Source organism: Mytilus trossulus, chromosome 13, assembly GCF_036588685.1.
Source record: "Mytilus trossulus isolate FHL-02 chromosome 13, PNRI_Mtr1.1.1.hap1, whole genome shotgun sequence".
Classification (NCBI taxonomy): domain Eukaryota; kingdom Metazoa; phylum Mollusca; class Bivalvia; order Mytilida; family Mytilidae; genus Mytilus; species Mytilus trossulus.
The window spans coordinates 2,315,723-2,337,086 of NC_086385.1; the positions used below are offsets into that span (position 1 = coordinate 2,315,723).

At 31.6% G+C, this 21,364-nt stretch overlaps 1 protein-coding gene across 2 annotated transcripts in view; it reads left to right on the forward strand.

Moving 5' to 3' along the window:
* The first annotated feature begins 497 nt into the window (after window positions 1-497).
* The window catches only part of LOC134695444 (uncharacterized), a 41,471-nt gene continuing 20,604 nt past the window's right edge, over window positions 498-21,364 (forward strand). The window contains exons 1-3 of one of the 2 annotated variants that reach the window (XM_063556696.1): window positions 498-626; window positions 10,574-10,759; window positions 21,064-21,306. In XM_063556696.1, the coding sequence (XP_063412766.1) occupies window positions 21,084-21,306 (223 nt within the window). In that variant the 5' untranslated portion in view covers window positions 498-626; window positions 10,574-10,759; window positions 21,064-21,083. Of the gene's footprint in view, window positions 627-9,075; window positions 9,151-10,573; window positions 10,760-21,063; window positions 21,307-21,364 lie in introns of those variants that run through there. The other variant, XM_063556697.1, reaches the window with a different exon arrangement.

Here is a 21,364-nt window from a genome sequence, read left to right on the forward strand (position 1 = left end):
TTTATGCATGATAATAGTAGAAAACAAAGTCTATATAGTTTTCAAAATCATTGAAAAAAAGGACGATAAAGATTTCCTATATACAGTTTTATAAGAGAAAATTAAAATCACAAAAATACTGAACTCAGAGGAAAATCCAATCGGAAAGTCAATAATCACATGGTAAATCAAATGACAAAACACATTAAAAACGAATGGACAGAACTGTCATATTCCTGACTTGGTACAGGCATTTTAGAAATAGGTTATACCAACAAGTATCGTAAAATTGAGATGTATCCAAGTTTGACAGAGACATTTAAAAATTGTGTACGACACAACAAACCTCACGTTTGAAATTAAACTGTATCGAGTGGAGAAATATCTTGTTGCAATCGATGCAGTGGTAGGATCTATTTATCAGCTACGTAGTATATTATCTAAAAATATACCACACATCATATACCACCTGATTTAAATGTTGAGTTATTTTCTGTAGATTTACTGAAGTGTATCAAGGTTTTTGACCAAATTATTTCTTTGTTCACAGTGTTCATTTAAACATGTCATGAGGAAGATTGTTTTTTTCTAAAGGAATAAAGTAGAAGATTGATTTCTGAAGAGACAATATTTGTTTGCATATTTTGGTAAGTCATTCTAACATTATGCTACGATTCATCTTATATCTCATGTAAATCCTTTATTCAAGTAAGTATCGTCAGCAAGTTTTGTTTACTAAATGTTTGTAAGCTAAATGACATCAATTTGATTGTTTTCCAACAAACAATTGGATGAAGGATAATATAACGTTCAAAGCAAAACAGTCGATGACTTTGGTACAGTCTGTAATGTTTCATCATCTTCATGTATATCAAATTATTTCCGTTGAAAGTATCCACTCAAAGCATATTTTCTCACCTGTATGTGTGCTCAACTGTATTATTTCTTCTGGTTTACATTTTTGTATGAATAGCTTCCCAATTTTCTTTTTTTGACATTTTTACTGTACAGCTTCCTTGTTACTTTGGTGTTGACTGTTTGTCATTACAGCTCTATTGTGTCCTTAAAATGATCAATGGTTTGTACACCAGACTGTTTTATTCTTGAACTTGTTTTTAGCTCTTCAGTTTCTTAAATTGACTTGATATCTGTACAGTTCCCTCAATGTTTCGTTGTGCCTTTGTTAAAGATTCACTCGTCTTCGTTTTTGGCATGCCATTATACATCCATCAATGCGTATGGTTTGCTTTGTTTATCGACAATGCTGTCTAGTATTTTTAAAGTATGCACTTGTACTCAATATTTACTTTTTATTGATTACTTGATTTGAGATAGTCACTGATAAGTCTTTTGTAGAAAGGCGCATCTTACGTGGATAATTTTATCCTAGTATCTATGAAGAGGTCATCTAGATTTAATTTGACGTTGACTACACTTTCCTTACTTATAAGAAATGTGAAGGACGATCTTATTTAAGAATTAATACGTCATCTTATCTCATTATTATTGTATCATCATATCTATAGTGGGATGGTAAACCAATTTGTTTAAATGTTAGCTGATTTTTAATCATTTCTGCAGATAATGATATATGCACTCCTTCTTCACGTTTTAAATATATCATTCCAATTTGCTTCATAATAGTTATCAAAAGTACCAGGATTATATTTTATACGCCAGACGCGCGTTTCGTCTACATAAGACTCATCAGTGACGCTCAGATCAAAATAGTTAAAAATCGAAACAAATACAAAGTTGAAGAGCATTGAGGACCCAAAATTCCAAAAAGTTGTGCCAAATACGGCTAAGGTAATCTACTCCTGGGGTAAGACAATCCTTAGTTTTTCGAAAAATTCAGTTTTGTTAACAGAAAATTTATAAAACTGACCATATAATTGATATTCATGTCAACACCGAAGTGCTGACTACTGGGCTGGTGATACCTTCGGGGACGAATCTCGGGGACGAATCACCACTATGTTTTTGTTTGGATTTGATATCGATGAATAAATACATACAATGGTATAACGTAGTAAATGTTATTATGTAAATTTTCACCGTATTAAAGTTCTACCTTTATCAAGTTTATTAAATATATCCGAATATCAGCTTTAGTAAGTCCAATTGACAGAATGTCTTATTCTTTAAATAATTAATTTTGAAATCTATTTAAAGGTGAAAAGCATAGCGACGAACTTTTATGTTTACTAAATAGAAATGTGATACTTTACCTTAACATTGAAATTTAAACACAGCAAATCGGTTGAATGATTCCATTGATATACTGACGATAAAAACTCTTTAAGTTTATTAAAAATAAGATCTTTTTCTTGTCGAGTTTAAATGGAATTTGTGTTTTAAAAAAAATAAACTTTTTTTAATTCATATTTTATTTATTGATACATCACTGTAGTACTAATTCGTATACCATTTATTGTATATCAGATTGAAAGCCAATTAGTATGTTCTTGTGTTTACATGTTATAAATAAATCATTAGGTCAGTACATGTATTTCCGTTTTGTTAACGGTGGATATAAATGGTCAAAATCCACTATGAATCTCTTTCTGGCTTATAAAAATTATATTTATTCATTTGAATCATCATAAACTGCGAATATCAATCTTGATAATTTTTTAGATTTCTTGTCATATAAGTACGAATATTAACGTTGATAATTTAGTTATGACCTACATGCATCTACCTATCCTCTTTGTCCCCGGTAAGACTTATTGCTTAAATGTACTTTCTCCATTTCTGTCTATATAAGGCGCTTTTCTTAAACAGTAACCCATCTATTGCAGTTCCGAATTGTTGTTATCAACCAAGTGTTCAGTAATCTTCTTGGCTTTCTCTCACCTTGTGGTGTCATGTGCGATAGTATCTACACATTATGGTTGTGTGGTATTCTCAATACTTTGTCTTGTATCTTAGTCGTCTTTGTATGGTCTCTGTATTTTCTTTTCTCAATACCATTGGACGTTAAGCAACCAACAATCAATCAATCAATCGTACATTAATATATGTCTGTAATAAAACTTCAGCTATAAAAGGTGGTACTTGTGATGTTATCATGTTGTTATCATGTTGTTATCATGTTGTTATCATGTTGTTATGTTGTTATCATGTTGTTATCATGTTGTTATCATGTTGTTATCATGCTGTTAATCAGCAGATACAAATAAAGTGATACTGTTTCCATTACCATTTACAAGTTTATTTTTATTCAGCATTTGATTACTTTATATAGTTTCAATTACGATACGTGTATAACAATTTATTCTATATAATTTTATATTATATTTGGTCACAGTCTGTTATCGACGTAACCCATTTCAACTTTGCATAAAAAGAAAGAAAACCGTTTTCGATATCACTGAAAAAATCAAGGTTTACGTGGTTTGACCTGTCCGTATCATTATCTTGTTGATTTGCGTTTGCCATGCAATGCTCTTTAATGTCTCTTTTTATCACCTAGTAACTTTTTTCACTTTGAATATACTATTATTAAGTAAAAGGAAAGGTCGAGAACTAGGAATACGATAAATTAGTGACCATATTGTTTATTATTTAGATGCAACTAAATAACGTCTTCTTTGTGATTCTGTATAAATTAAAACATTAACATGGAGGTTTCGGTGTAGTCATGTTATTTTGATTTGTTATGTGAAAAACGGTAGAGGTGTGTTTTTAAAGTTTCTTCATACAAACGAAACATGAGACATAGTAGTCTAATTTTACAGTACTCCGTACTTAATCAGAAATGACACTGATTCAGACAAAATTCTCCAAACGGACAATATGATGAAACGCTTGAATTCGTGATTGACAACATAGTTGGTTCCCTTGAAGAACTTTTTTTGAAATAAACAATCGGCATTCCAATTGGTAGCAACAGTTGTCTTCTTGATGACTTAAATGATATATAGATACAGTAATGCCCAGTGACCCCGAAATGGTAAACAAGTCGGGTAGGCTACGCTTTTTTTGGAAGACCAATGACAGTTGGGTCAAACCTTTTAGCCGTCCATGTTTCTTGATATTTTGTGGCAGTAATATGTGCAAATCATTTTTTTATTTTGAAGGCGCCGGCTAAATAGAAAATTTGTTATTTTGCCGGTGCCGGTAAAATAGCCACTGCCTTTTTTAAAAGTGGAGAGAGTTGGTAAAAATAGTGGGCCGATTTGGTGTGGGGCGATTTGTCCTAATTCCCAAAGAAGAATCCGGAGAATTCCGAACTTACATTGTTTCTCTCCATTAGGCTTATGGTGTAACACCACTAATTCAGGTCCGGCCAGAAAGCACATACCAGAAAGTAGTACATATTTAACACAAAATAGTTCCTACGCATTGAAATAACTTTCAAAATATTTAGAATATTTTATTAATTTTGGTATCAAATGAAAGCTGCATGACTGGTGATCCTTGTAGAACAATTTTTGACTGATAATTTTGAATAATAAAAAAATGGCATGAAATTTAAAAAGGAGGGTACATTTTGCCTTTTTGTCAGATCGGAAGTACCTGTTTTGGTACATCCGAAGTTCAGGGAACCAGTTCTTTCTTATATGCAATGTAAGGTATGTTGATTGTTTCAGTACAGGACACCAGAAGGTGTTGCTTTGACATGCAATGATTGTCACTTTATTTGAACTTAAAATAAAAGAGGTGTGTCTGTTTGAAACGGAGGAATTTAACATAGAAAGCAATGGGACCATGAATTAGTGGTGTACTTCCTTATTTCCTAATAACCAAAACGAAAGTAAAAAAAAATCAAAAATTGGCATTAACATGTTACCAGAGAAGTTGGTTTATTCAAGAATGTGACTTTTTTGTGTATATGTATTTTATTTCGTTTGAAATAGAGTTTTTCCCTTTTGCTATTTGTAGTTAATATTTACAGATGGGAACCAGTATAACTAGTTAGGATACTGGTTTTGTAACAGTATGTACTATTTATAAGTTTGATGTTAGGTGTAGGAGGCACGAGGAAAGTTTTGGCGGTTTTTATGGGTGGGGTTTAAAGGTACTACATAAAGTTTGGGATTTAAATGTATAAGTATCGAAGGTGCTCGCAGTTACGTCGGATTGAAGTTGGTCACATAGGTATATGTGCAGTTGCTGCTATTTTTATTGTACGTACAGGCGTTGGATGCATTTGCCGGGGGAAAAGAAACGATGCGAAAGAGGAACAATGGTATATGTCATGTGTTTATATAATGTTTCGATTGAAGAAATATGTACAGTTCAGTAAAATAAAATATTGTATCGCAAGAGAAAATAAGATGTTACTGCGAGCAACTAATCCTATATCTATGTTTGTCTTTTTTATAGCCTATTGAATTAGAAATTAAATGCTTTAAATTCGGACGAGCAGGGCGAGGGAGAATTTAAAGTAAGACTATATATACTCTACAATTCTTAAAATTTCGAAACATGACATTCTCAAATATTTATCTCATCCACAAAATATGTTACCTAAGGTTCATCATAACAAATGGACAAATATGGCCGTATTTTCACCTCTAAAACTACTCTGTGTACAGACTGACCTGTGTTGTTTGGAAAGTTTTGAGGTCCACTATCCACTAGATATAGAAAATGTATATTGTGTTTAAGCATGTTAAGAAAGATCAAATCTTTCTTGGATTTTGATTTGCATATTTTTTCCTTTCTGCAGAAGGTGTAAAAATAAACAAACAAACACCTGAATTACTTCGTACTCGAAAATCAACCAAGCAAAATGTTGGATTTCATGTTTCCAGCATGATTTTTGTGCAGCATGCTCAAAGCACAGAGCAAAGTTTTATGACTTCAACTTCTGAGCTTCTTAAAAATGAAGCTTCCAGTGGCCGGATGTTACCCTTCCATGTCAGTTTTAATCAAGCATTGTACTACAGTACATGATATATAAGGTATGAAGATGTTAAAACATTTAGAGATCTAACAGTGTTGGGTTGATGTTTAGACAAGTCGTATGTACAGAATGTACACAAATTGTATCACCATCACCGGTAGGGATTTGATATATAAATCTACTGTAGAGTTGTCGCTGGTTCAGACGTACTTATAAATATAATTATTTCTGTGACTGTATCTTACATTAATTTGTAGGAGTCTTTACCAGTCAGGGGTGCTACTTAAACAAGTGATTTCATAATCACCTATTTCAGTGATTTTGTATATTCAGTTATCACCTATTTAAGTGATTTAAGTGTTTTCTTTGATCTTCAAATGCTAATTTCAGTGATTTTCCATATTTTCACAAACTTTTCTATAATTTTCCTACATAAATCAATTATCCCTTTACTTTTTGATATCAATTTCACCAGCATGACCAGTGCGCTTGGGCAGTAAGTTAGTGCGCTAAGGCTTTTAAAAGTACCCTTGGGAATATTTTCTGTAATCAAATATTCATTAAATACTCTTACTAGTAGACAAAGTCAACGATATTAGGTGACCTGATTGGTTTTCTTTAGAATTAGAATGATTTATTTTAAGGTTATGTCCTGATCTACAAATTATTCCAGTTTTGCATATCCAAATAAACTGTAAAAACTGGCATGCTTATCAAGCAAATGGCAATTTCTGCATGTAAATAGTTGTTTTTTCAATGGAATTCTGGTCTTTTTACCAATAAAAAAATCAAGCTTGTGGGAAAAATATCAACAAAAATGTTATAAACACTTATTGAAGTGATTACATTTTAACTTCTCAAATTACTTGTTTCAGTGATTTTGAAAAGTCTGTGCGAAAATTTTAAATATTTCACAGCCAAAATCACTCAAAGTTTAAGTACCACCCCTGACTGTTTACTATAGATAATTTAGCTGATCTGTAAAAATAACATCTTCATGCCTTATACATATCATGTACTGTAGTATGACGCTTGCGTGCTGGTAACTATGCAGGCGAATTGGTGTCACAATATCTCAGTAGCATGGTTTCGATTCTTAGAGGGAAGAACAAAAAATTGAGAAAGTCAATTTACAAATGTAACATTGTTGGGTTGATGTTTAGACAAGTTGAATATATACATATATGTAGGACTCTAAAGTGCGATTGGGACGCTGAGGTATGATGGTCACGCTAAAGTGCGATAATTTTTGCTTAAGTGCAATTCTTCCATACGCTAAAGTGGAACTTGTGGGATGGTCCACGAAAGTATAGATGTAAGAAACGTAGTTGGATTATGAAGTTAACAGTCATTTATACAAACCAAAACTGAACACGACGGAAGACAAATTACAAATATTTTATTAAGAACTTCTGAACCAAATGTCAATGACTTAATTAATTTATATCTTACCGTGCCTTGTTGGCTAGAGAAAATGTGTTTTATTTCGGTAGCTGGAAGAACTTGTATCCTGCTGCCATTAACCATTTTACTATAGGCCCAATTGATTTAAGTAGTATTCACATAGATGTCCTGTATCCTACTTTTACTGTTAATGGAATCGAACGAATACATTTGAATCATTGTTTATGTTGCAGTTTATTTTGCAGTCCCCCTTAACATGTTGTCGCTTTGATTGAAACGTAACCTCTGCAAAGAAAAGGTACATGTTTGATGCGTAAATTATAAATTGTCGGCTAAAACATTAGTTTGTACATTGCAGGAAAATATAACATTGATGTGTAGTCACTACAAAAATTGATAATACTAAGCTCGGTAAACATTGCCTTTCTCTCTCATTTAAATCAAAGCGTAAACAAATAAATGCTACATATTCCAACAATATCGAATTTTGTATTTGTAATTTATTACCTTGGATGATTGTAAAAAAAGAAGGAGGTGTTCCCAAAAGTTATAAGACAACAATGTGTGAACAGCAAGCTTCACCTATTATCACAATACTTCACAGTCAGGGGCGTTACTTAAACAAGTTATTTTTTTTTAATTACTTATATATAAGTAATTTTTTATTTTAAAAATAATAAAATTACTTAATAGAGTTATTTTTATTTTCAATAGACACATAGACTAAATGTAGTTTTCATGATTTTAAACAACAATTTATAGCATAAAATAAAGAATTTATCAGATTTGAGAGGAGTATAGAGATAAAAGGTTACTTTGAAAATAATGACAAAAATATTACTTGAATAAGTTATTTTAGACATTTGTGAAAAAAAAATAGCAATAACACTTATCTTAGGCACATATGTAATTGATTTAGGTTACAAATTATAAATAACTTCAGGTCTTAATTAATTCACAAGTATCTATCTATTTATATCAGTCTACCTTCAAGATTTTAATGAAAAATGATAATTTAATAGTCCCAAGAGACCAATCTTTGACCCAGAAGCGTCGGTATGAAAGATAAGTGCGTGGGAAAGTTAATTAGTGTTTCTGAAGAATTAGTTTTTATATATCAAGGGAAAAATAACCAGATAACTGTGAAAATTATTTAAAGCTAGTAAAATCTGTATTCTTGGACACCTATAAAAATAATATTCAGAAAAATAACTTATATAAGTTATATTTAAATAAGCCTCGTTTTCAACATTACTTGTATAGGTAATTTTAATTATTACTTGTTTAAGGAATGCCCGAGACTGCTTAATACACCCAATTGTTCATTTACAAAATTATCATGATTATAGTATTTTGTGATACCTAAATTACCTTTATATCAATTATAACGTGGTGGGTCTTTTAGAATCATTCACTTACATGACTTAAGACGAATGTTAAATTATAATGACTATCATATATGGTATACCTTAAAATACTAGATTTTGCAAAGGACTTTTTTTAAAATTGAATGTTCTTAACATTTTTTAAAGCCCCCGAACATGACCCTAATAGCCCAATTGTTCTATTGCATTTTAGCGTGATATACTATCTTACCTTAGCGAATAAACATGCAACCATCTCACTTTAGAGTGAGACACCATTGAACTTTAGCCTAGACCATCCCACTTTAGAGTGACCATCGCACTTTAGAGTAACATCGCACTTTAGAGTCCTACATATATATATGCATTTAGCATGTTTAGTTTCTGCGTAAAGTCTCAAGAGTTCCATACAGCCTACTATAGATTAAAATATTTTTACAAATAACAAACATTATATATATGTCATTACAGATTTAGAAAATTTAAGGATTCAAGAGTAGACAACTCATGAAAGTATCTGTAATGACACACCAAGCTTGTAACCAGGTAACACTGCAAATTATTTTCCGTAATAACCCTATAGAGTTATATTACGGATTACAAATGTGTCGAGGTTTGTGATTGGATAACAACACAGAGATGTCAGTATATATTCAGGAAACTGCCGGGGTATATACGACGTTTTAATCCCCAATTGGAGCCTCAAAAACGTCATCATAACACCGGTAACTATGTGACGTAGTCAAAAGCTATCAGACTTTCAGAGGCTCACAGAGGGAAAATAATGACGTGCTTCAGTCAATAATACATTTTTGATACAAAATCACGCAATTTACACTTTTAATACTTAAATTTAATGTTAAAAGTGTTATTATAAATAATTACATACACGATAAAATTATGTTCACAGCAAATTAGAAAATCCTTCACGTATGCCGAACATATCAGGTTGGGTTTTTCATTATAAATGTGCTGTCAACAAATACCTGCACTGGAAAATAACATTAAGTCAGGGGTAATCCGTAATATATATGTGTAATTCATTATGTAATTCAGGTCTCAGAAAGGATATATACTGTGACATTCCCGGCTAAGGGATTATATCCCCTTCGCCATTTGGCTCAGGGGATTAAAACTCTAAGCCGGGAATGTCACAGTATATACCCTGTCTGAGACCTGAATAACATATATAATATCATTCTACTTTCCAATAAATAACTAAAACTTTACATTTTAACAATTTTGTACACTGCTATATTTTGTGGCCAAAAAGGGGTCTTACTGGACCTTCTCCTTTAATTCTCTTTTATTTGACCAGACACATGACAAATACAAACATGAAAATCAAATATCTTGACATGTATGTTGGTTTATACCATGTATACCGAGAAAATTGTATCGTTCAATTTGCCAGGTAAGGAAAAAGTAAATTTACAAAAATACTGAAAGTCCCTATTTATCAAATGGCAAAATTAAAAGCTCATGCATATTGAATATAAGTTACATCATTTTAGGTATTTATGGTATCGCTGTAAAATTATAAATATAAAAAAGAAGATGTGGTATGATTGCCAATGAGACAACTATCCACAAAAGACCAAAATGACACAGAAATTAACAGCTATAGGTCACCGTACGGATTTCAACAATGAGCAAAGCCCATACCGCATAGTCAGCTAATAAAGGCTCTGATAAGACAATGTAAAACAATTCAAACGAGAAAACTAACGGCCTTATTTATGTAAAAAAAAGAAAAAAAAAATGAACGAAAAACAAATACGTAAAAAATGGGTTTTTCCACTTGGTTTATGGGTAGATTTTTTAGTTACAACACGTACATTGGTTTGGTACAAACCTCAACACACATTTTTAACATGGTTAATTTCATTTGTGATAAATTAGATATATTTTGATGACGATTATTTTGGAATGACTTATACATATATTGTTTTTACTTATATTTCTACAGTATTAAGATTGACTGTTTAAATAAGTAGAAGTGAGGAGTTGACGGTTTATATTACAAGAAGTGAAGAGTAGATTTCATATGAAAGAATGACTGAACCTACAGTAGATAGACCACTGAAACGGACTATACCATATGATTTACAGACACAAGTAGAAGAAATACAGATAAAAGTACCAAGAACTACAGGTATACAAAATATATTAAATGTTATCTAATTAATTAATCATGGTAAAATGCACAAGTTAATGTAGGTCAGAATAAGAATAAAAAAATGACTGAACCAACGGAACACAGGCCATCAAAAAGGACAATGCAGCAAATTAGACAACAATACAAACCCTGAAAGCGACCAATGTCTGTGTTCATTTCCCCAATAAAGTGAATTTGAAAGAAAGTCACAAAATCGTACAAACTAATCACAAAGTACTTACCTTTTGCTGTTTGTTCATATAGAAAAACAAACAATGGCAGCCAAACAATTACTTCAAAGTTTTCGGTATTTAACGCTGAATAAGGAAAAAACCTGAAATAGCGATATCACTAAACGAACAAAAAAAGAAAAGAACGAAAAAGAGTGTAATCGCGTGTAAAGTGGTGAAAAGCGTGTACACGCCATGTGACAAAATTCACGCGTGTAATTCGTTGAAATAGCGTGTATTGCACGCGAATATCATGTCACTTGGCAAGTATGATTATAGTGGACATCATTCATGTGTTTGAGGTCATCGTCACTTCCATTCTCATGTTGAGCAACTTGTTGGAAAATTGTGATGCTGTTTTGCACGAATTGTTCGGCAAATTGAATTCAGTACTCATAATTGACAATCACCACTGATGTCATTTGTGAAATGTGATTAAAGTCCCTACTAAACAAACATTATTAAATATTCGAAAGAAACCATCAGATATAAATTCAGGAATTCGATATACCAGATAAAAGATAACCCAAATCCATTGAAATCACTCGTAATATTTCCAATGACTCCAGATTACCTTCGTTATACAATTGAAGATAAATTGTAAGACAAACTAAATAATAATCATAATAAAAAACAACAAATAGTAAGTTTGAATTGTGGAAATTTTTTGTCATGGATTTATTAGGACAGTTCAACTATATATCAACCGGCCTATGAATTTGCATTCATCGACAATGTCTCATTAATGTCCAAGATAAAAACATAGAAGGGCAACCATCATATGTTTTCTCCAAATGGCAACTGGGCTACCAGACGCCAACTGTAATAAATTCAGCCATTCATTAAATCAATTTATTCAGATCATATTCTGTCCAATCCATGACGCTTCTTTAACGATATCTGAAAATATACAACAGAGAGCAGAAAATATTCTCAAGGGTGGGATAGGGTGGGTTTTGTGTTCCTTCGGTTGAAATCACGCAATGAACAAATCACGAAAAGCATGCAATTTTATACCAAATAAAAGCGGGAAAACCGCTTACGAAATTATGTAGGTAAATAAAAGACGCTCAAGTCCTTCAAAATTAAAGAAAAGATAACTCTAGTTTAGCAGACGATAATCTTAATTTATTAAATTGATTTAATGCTTAATGATTAAATCTTATTATTAAATATTCGAAAGAAACCATCAGATATAAATTCAGGAATTCAATATACCAGATAAAAGATAACCCAAATCCATTGAAATCACTCGTAATATTTCCAATGACTCCAGATTACCTTCGTTATACAATTGAAGATAAATTGTAAGACAAACTAAATAATAATCATAATAAAAAACAACAAATAGTAAGTTTGAATTGTGGCAATTTTTTGTCATGGATTTATTAGGACAGTTCAACTATATATCAACCGGCCTATGCATTTGCATTCATCGACAATGTCTCATTAATGTCCAAGATAAAAACATAGAAGGGCAACCATCATATGTTTTCTCCAAATGGCAACTGGGCTACCAGACGCCAACTGTAATAAATTCAGCCAAATGCTAGCAAACTTGTTTGTAAGCATCGCCAAACAAAATTTATCAATCCATGACAAAAATTAACTTTAACACACAAAACAAATTAAAAATTTAGGTTTTGAACAAACATTAATTGAATGGAGTTTAACAACTAAACATTAGTTCATCGAAGTATATCAACTATACTAGACATTAGTTCAACGAAGTAAATCAACTATACTATACACCAGTTCAACGAAGTATATCAACTATACTATACAACAGTTCAACGAAGAATATCAACTATACAATTCAACAGTTCAACGAAGTATATCAACTATACTATACACCAGTTCAACAAAGAATATCAACTTTACTATACAACAGATCAACGAAGTAATCAACTTTACTATACAACAGATCAACGAAGTAATCAACTTTACTATACAACAGATCAACAAGTAATCAACTATACTATACAACAGTCCAATGAAGAATATCAACTAAACTATACAACAGATCAACGAAGTAATCAACTTTTTTATACAACAGATCAACGAAGTAATCAACTTTTTTATACAACAGATCCACGAAGTAATCAACTCTACTATACAACAGAACAACGAAGTAATCAACTTCACTATACAACAGATCAACGAAGTAATCAACTTTACTAAACAACAGATCGACGAAGTAATCAACTTTACTATACAAAAGAACAACTAAGTAATCAACTTTACTATACAACAGATCAAAGAAGAATATCAACTATACTTTACAATAGTGCAATGAAGAATATCAACTAAACTATACAACAGATCAACGAAGTTATCAACTTTATTATACAACAGATCAACAAAGTAATCAACTTTACTATACAACAGATCAACGAAGTAATCAACTTTACTATACAACAGATCAACGAAGTAATCAACTTTACTATACAACAGATCAACGAAGTAATCAACCATACTATACCACAGATCAACGAAGTAAAAAACTTAACTATACAAAAGATCAACGAAGTTATCAACTTTATTTAACAAAAGATCAACGAAGTAATCAACTTCACTATACAACAGTACAAATATAAACAACGTGCACAACAAAAATAAGAGTTTTAACCTTGTATTTACAACTAACAACAAAACTGTTGTATATTCAATAGAGCTGTTCAACTTGATGCATGCGTTTAACAAATCAAATGAAATAAATTATTCAACTGACATACAAGTTCATGTGTCCATGCACGATGGCTTGCAACTTTAAATAGGTTAAAATTCATTTGGATATCAAAATCTGTTTGGATCTTAATAAACAACTCTAATGCTGACTGAATATCATTAATAAAAATGTCACTGCCAATATATGACAGATTCGCCATGATCAGCGAAAAGAGTTGGGTGGATATCATCAAAATCAGTATGTTTAATAGCCTTGCCCCCAACTTTGTGTAGGTAAGATCTAACCCACTTTGTTTAAAACAGTCTGAAACTGAAATCTTGTCAATTATTTCCCATTTATATGGCAAAAATGAGGATCATCATATCCAGGTCTTATTCGCAAAAAGGCTTTCAAACTTTGTGGAGGACAAATCTCATTTGATTCATTTTTATTTATTTTTTACAACTAAAGTAGTGGATCTCCCATTTTGATCCGTTTTGAAAAAAAAATATATCGTAATAAACAGCTAATTGAAGATGGTCAATATAAACATCCCGCCTATGTAAAACATGCTCTTGTATAACATTCGTTGTAATGACAAATGCACTCACACGTAAAAATGCAGCAAGCTAAGTTAAATGCTGTTTGAAACAATATTGTTTCATAATAAGAAGAGCACACGTGCCTCAAAGCCACATTTAATCTAATCAATATCAATAGTCAAAGGTGCCCGAAGATCTTAAGAAATGTAAAGTCTATCACAACCATCCAAAAGTTTCTGAATGATAAAAGATTTAGTTAAATCTTCATTCCCTTGAATTTTCAATTTGTAACTTATTCCAGATATATATGATCTAATTGTAACGCTGAATAATGATTCAATGACAAAAAACCAATGTAACCAATAATTTGTCTGTTACTTGGTGGCCAACTAAGGGGAATAGAATATTCCATCCTGAACATATTGAACGAATGCAATGCATTTTTATAAACATTTCTGGTACTTCGAGAAATTGAATAATTCAACAATTTTGAAGCTTGTATAACAAAAGATCTAAGAACTCATGTTGAATAGTTTGTGGCGTCCGGTCGGCATTGCGCGTTACTTCTCTGAACTTCATCTGTCCACGAGATAAAGCATCAGCAATAAAATTGTTTTTGAAAAAATATGCAACGCTTTAAATTAAAAATTGAATAATAATGTCCACAAAACTATTTTTCTTAACAAAAAACATAACCCTGTAATTTTTTGAAGATTTTGATTTTAAAATTGTAACAACAGCCATATTATCACAATGAAAAATTATATTCTTATTCGTAAACCTTTCTCTCCATAAAAAGATGGCCAAAGCAATAGGTATAATTTCGAATTAAGTAATGTCACTTAATAAAACTTTGCCCCAATTATGGCCATTGTAATATTGCCCATGGTCCATTTAAATAAGCTGCACAAACCCGTGAATGACCACCTGCACTGTCAGTATACAAATGTAAATCAGCATTTGAAACCCAATTCAAATCTTGGATATATGTTTAGCCATTAAATTCTTTATAAACATATTGCCACATATGCAAATCATCTCGTATTCCTTTGGTCAATCTTATAAAATGATGAAATATTTTAACATTTTTAAAAGAGCCATATAGATGCCTCATAAATGCCCTTCTGGAGGGAAGAGCCTTTGCACAAAAAGCCAATGAACCTGTTAAAGACGCACTTCTTTCAGAGTTGCTTTTCTTTTGCTATAGGAACATCCAAGTTTGATCAAACTTTTGAAAATGCAGTCATAAGACAGAGACAGTCATATTTATGAGCTTCTCCAATAAATATAAAATCATCAAGATAATGATCCAAATTTCAGAATGCGTTTTTTTTTTAACTGACCAATGCAAAAGGTTGAAAAAATTTTAAATGTAGCACAACTAATAGAACATCCCATGGGCATTATTTTTTGGATATAGTAAAGACCATTTAGTTTCAGATGCCCAGTAAATCAAAACCACCAGGATAACATATAAGTACAGGAAATGCCGATTTAATATTCCTTTTTGCCATTAAAGCCGAATTCTCCATTTGTTTTACAATTTTGACTGCATTGACAAATGATGAATAAGGACGTTGATAAACTGAGTATCAATAAAATCATTGATACTTTCATTTGAAAGTAAGAAAAATAAGTTATCAATCTAAGTCCACCAGTTTTCTTAGGAACTAAACCAATTGGAGAGCACCGAAGATTTGAAATAGGTTTATTTTTGAACGGGCCTGCCTATCGACCTAATGATATCTCATTATTCCACTTCTTTTGAGCTACAAAAGGGTTTTTCAAAACAGACAACAAATTTCTATATTCACAATTCACATGAACGTGTAAAACTAATGAATTTTAAAACCATATTTAAATCCATTCAAAAGTTCAACAGCGCTTTGCTTATCATGATATAGTTCCAGAAGCTTAGAGAGTTCATTTACATTAACCAGAGATGGTCATAGGGCCCAAATATTAAACTGGTCTGGATATAGTTCTGAAAAATTATAAATTATCTTTGCTTAAAACCTCCTTTTTAGTTGTCTATTAGCAGAGTTGTTAACAAAACGTGAAATGTTATTTCTCTTAAACCTAGATGGACCAGTATAACATTCATAGTCCATAAAGCAACGACAGCGTAAAGCAGGATGATTAAAACCACATTTGAGACATGCATGCCTGTATTGGCAACTGCGTTTATTGGGAAAACCTTTAAAATTAAAATCACAGCATTTATATCCAACATTAGCCTGCTGTTGTTTTTGAGTATTGTTAGTTAAAATACACAACAACAAAAAATAAATAAAAATCTATGGATCATCATTTTTTAGTATGATCCCTTGATACAACTCAAACGAAATTATTTGTCATAAGAATACCATTTTTCGACAGGATGATCAGCCGCTGCACCGCTTATGATTGACATATATGAGAAAAGTTCACTTGCTTTTCCCGGATACTTTTCAATAAGGACCTGGACATAAGCAATACAACCATCAGTCCAATCCTCAACATAATTAACAGTATGGTTTTTCAACTTTGTTTTGTATAACCAGCATACCGTCATTAATTCCAATGGTGTTTTCATTTTGTTTGACTGTTGAAATTGTTTTGATGCATAAGGGACAAATCAATATATTCAATGCCAATTTTTTTTTTCCTTAAGCTTTTGAGTTATCAATATAACAACCTCATTAAAACCGGGCAACATAGAGGTTCATTAGAAACTTCAATAACCTCACCTAAGGCAGCTAATTCAGGTTCAATCTCTTGAATTCACATCTGGTTGCAAGGCAACTAGTTGAGGTTCATCAACCCTACGTCTTCTTACTACAGGGGCATCTTCATCAACATCAATTTTGGGACGCATTTTCTCATTCCTAAATGGGAGCCATTCTAAGACGAAGTCTCTAACCGTGTCCTGCCGACGACGCCTGCCTCTACCTCTTGGCATTGTTATAAACTATTATAATTATTAAAACAGATTAGCTACATACATCAAGTCTTGAAAGCTCATTCATCTTTCAAAATATAAATTCAACTTCTTATTCTATCATTCAAGTTAGATAAATAAAATACCACATATAACCCACTACGTTGTCTTAAATAAAATTAATATACATTTGAATGCATTAAACAACTGAAGTTGGTAACAAAACACAATTAAAACAAGTGCAATGTTCCTTCAAACCAAATATAACGTCGATATAAACGATAAGTTGAATTACCAAGCTTATTTAATTATCCGCAAATCAAAAAACTTATAAAAGATGTACGTGTAACAAATTAAACATTAGCGGGCATGTAAATGTTAAACGGCTTACACTACACACATGTAATTACCTGTTTAAAGAATAACATTACAATCAAAACAAATATATCACCTATATTAAAGCATTTTAAATTTAATGCTATTCAATGATTAATATATGTGTGCACAAATGTAACTATTAAATAATAGTCTAATCAGATAAATGCTATCCAAGTAAGCGATACATTAGAATCAAACTTTTGGCAAGAACAACTTTCAAATAAAATAGAATTATTCTTTACAAATTACAGAAATAAAATCATTCGGAAAATTCAACTGCAACAACTATGTCTATTTATCACTAAAACATATGAACTTATCTTATGTCTGAATCAGCCTATCCATTTTGTGTTCCTTCGGTTGAAATCACGCAATGAACAAATCACGAAAAGCATGCAATTTTATACCAAATAAAAGCGGGAAAACCGCTTACGAAATTATGTAGGTAAATAAAAGACGCTCAAGTCCTTCAAAATTAAAGAAAAGATAACTCTAGTTTAGCAGACGATAATCTTAATTTATTAAATTGATTTAATGCTTAATGATTAAATCTTATTATTTTTAAAGGAGAAGGTTTGGTACCATTAAAACGTTTCATCTCCCTGTAAATGTTTGCACCTGTCCTAAGTCAGGAATCTGATGTACAGTAGTTGTTGTTTGTTTATGTAATTTATACATGTTTCTTGTTTTTCGTTTTTTTATATATAGATAAGGCCATTGGTTTTCCAGTTTGAATGGTTTTACACTAGTACGTTTGGGGCTCTTTATAGCTTGCTTTTCGGTGTGAGCCAAGGCTCCGTGTTGAAGGCCGTACATTGACCTTTAATGGTTTACTTTTATAAATTGTAATTTGGATGGAGAGTTGTCTCATTGGCACTCTCACCACATCTTCCTATATCTGTTATTTCTAGTTTATCTTGCACAATGATTATCACTCACAAGCTTCATAACGCTTGGATACAGGCAATGCTCTCTATCTGGTAAATGACGTCAAAAAGGCCTGCATTGTTGAGGGTTGCATACCTTGTTTAAATGTTGGAATTTTAAAATAATGAACAAAATAATTCATTTGTGCATCTGGTTATGATTTAAATACATGTAGCAATGTAAAATTTAACAAAACAAGGTTATATGAACCCTGCCAGACAGACATGTACAATTTACTCTAAAGTGTTGTTCTTATATTGCTGTCCTGAACAAATAAAGTGTCTTTGGTTATTGTGCCCTGATTCCAAATGATGTGCCATCGTTGCATTCTTAATGAAAAAGGCGAAAAATGGCTGTACTCGTTTCATTGCAGTGAAGGATGCGATACGGCAGACTTTGGAGAGCAAATGAAAAACGCTTACACGAAAACAAAAAATGAAAGTGACATTCAAATTCTAAAGGAGTGGTTACAAAGTACTGGAAACAATTAACTCCATCATCCAGAGGATATCTCAATGTAGGAAATGAATATGTATCTGGCAAGATTCTTCATTGCTGAACTTTCCAAAGATGGCCACAAATAATAATACACAATCAACTGTTATTGATTTGGCCCCAGTTATGCCAAATTCTATCCTTTAGGGTATTACCTTATTCTAAAATACATGGCAATGTTACAATAAATGTTTTTGTTGTAAATGACAAAAAATAAATTTGTAAATGTGATAAAAATTTGGTGATAATTGTGTTATGATTTAACCTATTATGTTTCATTCAATTGTTATAATTGACCTTTTTTCTATATTTGCAGAACTTAAATATATAGACAAATAGATTATATCATGTCTTTTCCATATTGGCCTTGGTATCATCCCTCGATCCAAATCATCCTTTGTCCAAGTGGCAGGTGTCATCTGACCTTCATTTCATTTTCATTGTTCATTCGACAATATCACATTCTTGTTAGGTAGTCTTTTTCTAAGATATTCTTAGCAATTTATATTTTGTGTGTAGAACAATGGTAGGGTGTAAATATCTGTCTTGTAGAGTGCTAATGACATTGTCCACATTTTGCAGTTCATTGGTCTGACATTAAGTTTTTCATAATTTTGTCAGTTTATCAAATACTATACATATAAGATATGTAAAATTGTGTGAATAAAATTTTTGCAAAGTGTACATGTCTATCTGGAATAGGATCCCAGTTAGGGCAACCAGTCCGGTACCCATGAATGTAGTTCTTAAAAAAAATATATAACTGTTGTTATAAATTGTGTAGTGTTATTATTTCACTAGTTCTGTAACTGAATGTAGATTTATTTGAAAGGGTAGGCTTTCTAGTTTGAATTTCTGTAAAAAATTTGATTTATTTAAATGTAATCTGGCGTCAGTACATAGAGTAAATTGCCTAAATTCTAGTCTTTATTTTTCCCTGGAAGTAGACAGACTTACAGACCCTGTTGTCAATAAAAACAAAATTTTGCAACGGAATGCCGGTCATGAGGTACTGAGATTATACTTAGACACTTCAAAATGAATGCCTAACATGAACCAGAAGTCCCAAGGTGGCTATCAAAATTATTTATTGAACAGGACCCTATGTATTTACTATGATTTAAATGCGTTCCAATGGGGCAAATAATTGGGTCCCAGTTCCATCTAACAGGGTTCATATAACCTTGACCTCATTTTTATGGTTCATCGGTGAAGGTTAAGTTTGAGATTTGATATGTTCCATAAGATAAGATAACATATTTGGTAAATGAAATGATAGCATTGTGTCCAGTTTTGTTAAATTTTACATTGCTTTATGCAGTTAAATCATAATTGGATGCAAAAATGATACAACACTTAAACAACGCTTTGTTGCTATCTTGGATGGCATTTCATTACACGTTTATGTACACACACAAAAAATGTGGTATAATTGCCACTGAGACAACTCTCCACAAAAGTATATGGTTGATTTTAAATTTATTGAACTTAATCATTTCCTCTTAAATTTTAAGTATCTAATTATGATTGTAATTTAAACAATAAATATAAAAAAAAAAATCTTAGAGTTAATGCAGTGTAAAACAATAAACGTGAGTTAAAAAAAAGATCGCATCTTTATGCTGATTCATATTATTCTAGAAAAAGCAAAAACACTGACACTGGTAAATTATTAAGTCAGGGAGTTGGTTATCATAATATATATAGCTAAATATATTAATTAATTCTTTTAGAGATACAAACATTTGGTTAGTAAAGTTGGCGGTATTTCACATCCTCAATGTTATGGTAATAGTAATAATGTACTAATAGCGCAAAAAAAGCAATGTGATCCGTTTAAACTCAACCATGCAACCTTCAAATACTTATTAGTAAAGGTAATATCACACCATTGTTTGAATAAAATTTACATTGACAAAGCCTTTTGTTTTGTCTTCAGCATTTTTGTTTTCTCTTTTCCAATATGAATCAGCAATAAAATGCAATGTTTACTTTTTTTACTCAAGATGAATTGCTTTACATCTCCCCCTTGTTTTTTTAAAATTTTTTATAACATTGTGCCATAGATCTTTTGTTGTGTTCATTGTACGTTCACTTGCTTTTTTTTTCATTGTCTGTATTTGAAATTGTTTGTATTTTAGATTTTTGAATATTGAACAACATGGTGTCAAAAGAGGAGGAAAACTTTCTTCGTATTGTGTATCTACACTACAGAGTAGCCACTGGAGCACTTACAAATTTCTTTGATAAGTTACATCCAAGTTTATCAGCTGATTTGAATATACCAGGAAACAAGGCTATATTGAAAGATCTGTATATTCCCCCTACTAGGAAGAAACGAGTTCTCTATCAGGGACAATGGAATACTCTGTATCCTCCTCCAGGTTAGTTTCTAGGTGAAAACGAGTAATCAACTAATGTCAGTTTTATGTAGCCTACATC